Consider the following 8,283-nt stretch of genomic DNA (forward strand, 5'->3'; position numbering starts at 1 on the left):
CTTTATAACCTCTCTGTGCCCTTTTCGCAAAATTTGAACATAGCATAGCTGATAAAATATTAGCCACTACTAAATAATCAACCAAACAATATATGACCAAAATCAAAACTGCTTGTGAATTGTGTATTTAATTTCAATTCCGTAAAGATCACCCAAAATTTCTATCGGATTCTTCTGAACAAAAGTTATTTTCAAACGTATTTCTCACTGACGAAAATAAGATAAAGTGCATAAAATGAACGTACGACTTGTCAAAAGTGCTAACGGTCTACCTCTTGTATTTTCAATTGTCTTAGATGAGATATGAATCTTGATATCAAAAATCATAAATGGATTGTTCTTCTTGCTACTTAATTATGGAGTAGTCAGCAAAGATTTCTAAAAAGTCCCGTCAAAAAATCAACTATTTTTATCAAAATGTGTAGTTTCTTTGAAATTATACATGGTCCGTGATGTTATCTTGTCGGAAAATCGTAGGCCTGGGCCCCCCAAAATGAAAGCTTGAATTTCCGCCACTGGCACGCACAAGTAAGGAACGAGAGGTGATTTCCGGTGACCAGTTTATGATTCTTAGTAGCTTTAGAAAAAATTTTAGGTTCTGATGAAAAATATGTGAACGAAAGCAAGTAGTGCTTTGTTAATTGCAAGCGATCATTCTAAATCCAAAGGACTTTTTTCTGATTCCTTGCAGTTTTTAAAGATCTGCCCCAAAATCAATATTGCTGAAATATGAATGAAAGGCCTAATGTTATGATATTTTCACACCAGCTAGCATAAGAATTGTTTTTGGCCTCTTTGTCCCCTGCTAAAGTTTTTGTTTAGTTACATATTTGATGCTTTGATGTGAATTGTAAACTCACAAGATTCTTTGGCTATCATGACTTTAACTGACGTTACTACTGACGTTAAATGATCACATACCACTCAGTGTTCCATACATGTGAAGTCCCAGAAAATGTTTTAATTGCCAGGAAAAAATTTTAATTACGAATTTTCTTTCATTTAGATTTTAATTTAATAGTCTGAACCTCCATCAGGGCAGTGGCATGCTCCGACAGGACATGAGTGGGGAACTAAAGCGTCCCTTCCCTCCACTAGCTAATAGGTCCAGTATGACCCGACTGGTACCACCTGGCAGGGTTCCCTAGCTCAGGGCTACGAGCGATGGCCAACGGCTAACTAGGTTACCAGAAATACGCCAAAAATTGTCCCAGAAAAACCGCACCCCAAAAACCTCTCGCTCGGTGGTAATACACCTCATTTACTTTCTGGGCTAAAAAATATATTCAGGCCTAGATTGAAAATTTCTGAAGAATATTGAGGCTGGACAAAATTTATAGCGCTCTTTAAGAAAAGGATATATCATCTCTCTAGATGCCTATTACAGCAGATGAGACATCAAAGAGCATTTTGGTCCAGAATTTCAATTCAAGGAGCTTGTATCGAGCGAGTGACCTAATTTCAATACTGAATGAGTGCAATGAGGTTAGATTCTAAAATATGCTGAGCTTTGCTTGTCTTTCCTTGTTGAATTTGAATTTTTAGGAGTTGGTGCATAAATTGAATTAATTAAACTTTTGGTAAAAGAGTATTATTCTATCTGTGTCTCGTGGTTGTTCATCTCGTGTTCTATCAGTGACAGTATTTAGGGACAAATTTCTGAGGATGACATTATTTTAAGGGTAATAGATTTGCCTCCATGTTATTGTTTAATTTCAAGAAAATGTTTTTCCTAAACACAATAGCATAACATACTGCTTCGATTCCCTGTTTGCAAGCAGGTATTTGACATGCAGTCTTAGCAGAAAGTGAAAGCTCAAATATGTATATCAGTTTACAAAGGACAATGAATCTGAACCCCCACTCCCTGTTAGCGCTGGGGTTGAAGTCGTGCGTGACAACACACGAATCTCTATTTAGCAAAAGTGACTGGAGCTACTACTCGTCATGCGACAGCCTTAACAAATGACATTGTGTGTCTTATTATGTTCCAAGGTACAAACCTGGCACACGTCACGCACAAGCAAGAAACGAGAAGTGATTTCCGGTGTCCGTCATTTCCAGCATTTTTTTTCATGGAATATTTGACAGTTCCCTGGTTTAGAACTTTTGCATCATTTTTACAAAAGAAGCAAAATAACTTAGAAAGTGTGCTTGCTACATCTACACTTAATGTACCTGCTACAAAAATTCCCAATTTTGAGCGTTTCTGCAAGATCTTACCCTTATCTTTGTTACCTTAAATGCTAAGTTCTTTACCCTTGAATCAAAGGTGGGCCCCAAACCCCCATGGTACCTGTACATGTCTTCCTTTGAAGACATATCTTTGTATTTAAAGTCTTCAGCTTGGTCATTCTAAGCCTTTCAAGCAAGTGCCATCCTCTTAGCTTATGTTGCAAAGGCTCTCGGTCAAAACACCATTATGGAAGATTCTGGTGACGTTTCTGGTTTCTGCAACGTTTCATGCCTGGTCATGTCATGTCGTACTGTCATGCCTTTTTTGCGACAGCAAATTACAGACTTGTTTAACTTAACAAGTTTGCCCGCTGGCAAAGCAACAATATGTGGAATGTTTCTGCTACTGGTGTTTCTTAAGATCAAAATTTGACATGACTGTGTTGCAGTGCCGTTTTAAAACCGAACATGAAGGAAAGAGCAAATAGACAGACAATGAAAGAGCACTGGTTGATCTTTGTATTTCCCGTATCAAAGGTGCCAGGGACTTTGACAAATTTCTAAGAATTCAAACACATGCCGGTCTCTGCCTTTGTGACTATTCTTGCAAGCTGCGAACTGATTTCGGTGGATTTTCTGATAAGGAAAACGAAACTGGCATGTCTTCTTGAGCCATCTATTTCTGTGACATGAAGGGATTTATTTCCCAGTGGGTCAAAGTACGTCTTGTCCTTCATTATATAAGAGGTTATACCTGAACAAAAAGTCAAAATCATCGAGAGAACACAGGCTCAACATAAAAGTCTCAACTCATCAAACCTGAACCAACAATGGGTAAGTCTGCAGCTTCATTTCTGATCAACAACAAATTTTTATTGGAGAAGCTTTGGAGATCTTTTCTCGTTTAGATTATACAAGTTTATTTGCAAGGTATGAACAAATGGCTTATGTACCTTTAACAGGAATTCAAATTTCAAAGGTTTTGATTAAACAAATTACTGTGTATAGGGACGATCCTAATGATGGGTTCAAATATAGGAAATACCTTTAACCAAGTCAGTTTTCATACTGACAACTCCTCTTTTTATCGATTAAAAGCAAAATGTAAGCAGTTAGCTATAAAAGGTATTCACCGATCTTTACTTGATAAAATGTATCAGTTCTTCAGCTATTAACATGTCTCTCGTTTGAATTACAGCTATACATTAGTACAATCCTCAGACTCCCCTAATGTTGCATACAAAAAGTCTTTTGCGTGCATGCCTGTACCCAGAAATTTTCATTTCATTCGCATGTCATAGAATCAGCTCTGCATCTCCGTGTCTTCTAGGTTACTTGAGCTTCATTTCACTGTCACTCGTGATTGCAATGGCTACAGTACAAGGGTCGGATGGACAACAGTCTAAAGCTCTGAGTTACACGTTGTTGAAGCTGCACACGTTCAAAACAGAAACGGAACTCTGTAAAAAGAAGTTCAAGGTAACCCGCCAGCATCAGAGTACATCGTATTTGTAACGTGTGTGCTTCGTTTTTGCCTATTTTTGTCCTAGGTCCTGAAATTTTCAATATGAAATCGTGTTTTCGGTATTTTTTCAGTCTGAATTTGTTTCAGCACGTCGTTTTGTAAAATATAGAATTCAAACCGACTAAATTAGCCACTTGGAGCGACATACAGAGAGCGTAATAAGTGTTCACACACGAACAATGCTTAAACTCGCTGAAGCAAGTGGAGGGCTTGTTATTCATTTCAACCGATATCAGTCTCTCTTTCTGTGCAGTTTCAATTTATCTCGTACAATTCTGACGGAAAAATGTGACACTCCATTTTTGGAGGTGATGCCCTTAAGAACCAGGGTGTACTAGACTTTCTTAGGCGTCGTATGGACAGTAAGTTGAAATAGAAAGAATATGTAACTATGTTTTTTGCCAATCAGATGTATGGTTTTTTGTAGGATGCTGGCAGATATCCTCAAAGACAAAATGCCTCATTGAGTTTTGGATTAGTTCCTAACTGCTCAAACTGTGAAAAACTTACAGTAAGTACAACTCTTTTTTTATGAAACTCCAAAGTTTTTGCTAAAACTCATATTGACGACAAACAATGCAGTAAAATTAATAGTTTAATTTATAAAGATTTCTATGATTTTGGGTGGAAGATCTTGTGCGTTTGGAAATGCTTTTCCCCAAATCAGTAAGCCCCAACGATTGTCTAGTCTGGACATTACAGAAGAAACACCGTCCAGTACCCTCCTGTGGCTAGTTATAGAAGCTTAGCTTATATGCTGAGAAAGATAGGAACTATCTTTAGAAAACAAAGAATTTGTGGGTGATGGCAAAAGTGATGAGAGTAATCTAGACTACAAATGCTCGATTGTAGCTGGTAAAAAAACAAAATATTGAAACTGAAGCTCAGTACTTTGATGTATTTGTGCAAATTTATTATTTATTCTTACCCTGCATACCTGATCATAAGAGGGGGCCCTTTAATAAGTAAAATGGATGGGCAGGCACCGCGGAGCAGGGGGGCTGGGGAGGGCTTCAGCCCCCCCACTTTTTGCAAAAAATGCCAAATATTAAGTATCAAACTACCAGAAAAGCCTCTTTTTATACGGTTTTGGCCCCCCCCCACTTTTTTAGACCCCCACTTTTCTCAACGCTCCACGGTGCCTGATGGGGAAATTCTTAAGAATTCAGAATTCATCCCTGCTTCCTTTAACTATACACTGGAAAGTAACAAAATGGCTAAGCTAGAGATTTAGAATTCCTTTATAATTCTAAGTTCTTACAGAAAATCTTTCACTGTAAACGTGCTATGAGAATGCCGGAGAAAGAATAGCATTTGAAAAGGTGGCAATCTAATTGAAAGACTACAGTTTTAGACTACAAAAGAATAGCATTGAAACACCAGGCCCGTCGGAACCGGGGGGCTGAGGGGGGGGGGGCTCCAGCCAAAATGTAGTCTGTTTCCTTGATGAAAGTGCACTGAATGAGAAGGAAAACAATGGGCAGCCCCCCCTCCCCCCAATATGAACTTCGTTCCTACGGCACTGAACATAACAATCTAAGTCATTTATAATCAAAACTAACTAGTTCTCGTGGAAGGTACGTGCCATAATTCTTGATAAAAAAATTTCCCTTTAGTCCTTTGCAAGACCGGTGAACTGAACTTAGAGATTTTTCGATACCAAACTATGCAATCATAACTAGAAAAGTATAATACTTCATTACTACTGTTAGGAAATTAGATTTCTTGTTCATGAGAGAGCTACAACTGCAGCAACGATGAATCAATCTTTCAATATCCACGTGTTTATTTTCAGGTACAGCAGCATTTGATACGTATTCATAAGGTAGCCAAGAGGTTTGCTAAGCCGCTGGGTTTTATCTATGCCTTTGAGATCAAGAGGCAAGAAACCGAAATAACGAACTGTGTGGAAAGCGTTCAACTAGAGCTACTAACACTTATCGGAGTGACAGAAATGCAGGTAACCTGTACCCTTTTGATGTAAAGATATCTAATTGATGCAAGAAAATAGCCATGTACAATGTTTATCATGCGTTTGTTGTGAAATTTTAGCATCAGGAACATTATATACCAAGCTTTGCCTTCATTTCATCAAAACGTGTCTCTTGTACGCAGAGCAGGGGGAGGCTGAGGGGCTATAGCCCCCCACATTTTGCAAAAAATGCCCAATATTTAGTACTAAACTACGAGTAAAGCTTCTTTTTATAAGATTTTAGCCCCCCCACTTTTTCTAGACCCCCCTCCATTTTTCCCAACGCTCCGCGGTGCCTGCCTTATTGGCAAAATCATGTCACAACACCGCATCACATCTTTCGTCCTATTGCAATGATTCAGAGACTTGATTAGCGTAGCTTTGATAATACTTTGTTCGTTTGATAAAAAAGATCAGATTGAGTATTTAAGTTTACGAAATAGTGACCAAATATGTTATAGTGGCCTAATTTATGAACAAGTTAACAGCATCGAAGTTTCTTTTAAGCTTCATCATTTTTTTGAAATACACAAGTCATCAACACCATTCGTCCTCAGATTCTTTACATAAATATAATTTTCCAGAGAATAAATGACAAGTAAAATGCTGGCTTTCGTTTCATCGTGACACATTTATAACATGGTGCACAATAACTATCCTAAATTATCCTAATTTATGCAACCAAAAAATTGCATGAATTCAGCAATTCACTATGGGACAAATCTCAAAATTGGAGACAAATCTCAAAATTGGAGACAAATCTCTCTTTCGTTATTATTCGATGAAAAGCGAAGAAATATTTTTTCCCTTTTTTGAAAATACGAAAAAAGACCGTACTTGCTGGTCCTTTTTAATGATAATTTTTTATATACTTTTTGTAATTGAATCGTCCCTGAAAAAACGCTGGGGATGGAGGGAACCTTACATAAAAGTAATTTTTTTTAAATTAGATTATTTGTTTTGTTCAATTAGATTCCAAGAGACAGTATAAGTCAGCATTCATCTGCCTCTATGGAAGCACTAAAAGTGAAAGCCAGGAAATATTTGGTAAGTTCCCTCTCTCGTCATAGTTTACGCCTTTCAGCATCTATTTGTGATGTCATTTGCGTAGGATGACTTGCAAGTTTAGAGGTTACCAATATATATCAGTATTTAGAATTGATTGGTAAATACTTTTCAATTAAACCTTTGCCTATCATGCACCGTATTACCTGGAGTTTAACTAGCCTCAGTTAATTTATTTGGCAACCTTAAATACCCTAAAAATACATCGTTTATTAGTTGGCTAATTACTTAACGCCATGATGTTTCACAACTCAAACAGGGCTCCTTGTAGTGTATTAAAGAAGTGTTTCTCTTTTCTGAAATGCGCCCTCCTAAATCAAGCCTTCTACGTGAAAAATTTTATAGGAAATCCAAAAATGATCTTGCCTTTCAATGTATACGTTTGTTGATTCACGGGTCCTTCAACCTGGTATATGCTATTCTTTAAGCAAATACCAGCCCTTAGGCATTCACTCAAAACTTGGATCTAACATATTTTTTCACAAAATAACTTTCCATTTCAAAGGAAAAGCTTGCAGGGAACTCAGGAACTCAAGTACTCGAGGAAGATGTCATGAAAACAGTAGGAGCAACTTTGATGAAAGAAATGTTTCTTGCTGCTGTTGTCATGCAGAAAAGTAGATTGGAAATTCAGAATATGGTCACTTCAAACAATGTGTTTTGAAAATGCTGGCAAATAGACAGCATGCAGATAGCTTGGGATTTGTTCAGCAAATATAATAACTAGATATTAGCAAATTACTTGTTTTGTCAAATAAATGTACTTTATTATTATTTAAACAAATATTTATTACTTTCAAAGAAAAACAAGGTTAGAATTATAGCATTTTCTCTTCATTAAAGATCGACAGCGTCCTTTTTTACACTTTTGAAAAAGCAAGTTCACAAGAGCGTTATCAAATATTTTCGCTGATATAGAGATTAAATTAATCAAGTTCGATGAGTTCCAGTTTGAAATGACCCAGCAAAGGCTTTGAAGTTGGTATTCAGCAATAAACTCCATATTAAAGGTTGTAAAATTTTACAGAAAATTTGGTACATTCCCAGCTTAAGATCGTAAGTCGTGGAGAAATCCCTTCCGAGCACAACTGCCAGATTCTACAGGTAGAAAAGAACCTTGATCCCGGTACCCCCTGATGCCGCTTTTAGTATATCCAGTACATTTTGAAGTTGCTCGACAAGAAGAGTGTATTTTATCAACCATGAAGATCTAATAAAGATTTTGTACCTGCTTTTCTTTAAGGAAAAATTGATAAATTATTATTCAACATAAGAAAATTCATAGTTAACAGAGATAAACACAAGACAAGCAGATGTAAAGTGAAATTTTTTTCCGAAAATGAGTTTTCAACTTCGAGGTCCGCAGGCCACATCTGGTCACAAGGTCTGCGCTATAATTACATATATCTATTCCAAATAGCCCTCTCTTGGCCTATTGTGCCACTGGTTTTACAAAATCAATTTTATCTAAAAGTCTACTGCTCTCTAATTTTGTTCTCTTTTGACTTTTACACTTGTCTGTCTACAACAAAATCGGTAAAGACAA

At 37.0% G+C, this 8,283-nt stretch overlaps 1 protein-coding gene across 1 annotated transcript; it reads left to right on the forward strand.

Annotated features, from left to right (window-relative positions):
* Positions 1 to 1,224: 1,224 nt before the first annotated feature.
* On the forward strand, positions 1,225 to 7,555 carry LOC135692953 (uncharacterized). The gene is made up of 6 exons (XM_065211317.2): positions 1,225 to 3,009; positions 3,506 to 3,654; positions 4,128 to 4,211; positions 5,496 to 5,660; positions 6,645 to 6,719; positions 7,243 to 7,555. Exons 1-6 carry the CDS (start codon positions 3,006 to 3,008, stop codon positions 7,399 to 7,401), a joined length of 636 nt encoding a protein of 211 aa, XP_065067389.1. The 5' UTR covers positions 1,225 to 3,005; the 3' UTR covers positions 7,402 to 7,555.
* The last annotated feature ends 728 nt before the right edge of the window (positions 7,556 to 8,283 follow it).

Source organism: Rhopilema esculentum, chromosome 3, assembly GCF_057945365.1.
Source record: "Rhopilema esculentum isolate cy_ngs chromosome 3, ASM5794536v1, whole genome shotgun sequence".
NCBI lineage: Eukaryota > Metazoa > Cnidaria > Scyphozoa > Rhizostomeae > Rhizostomatidae > Rhopilema > Rhopilema esculentum.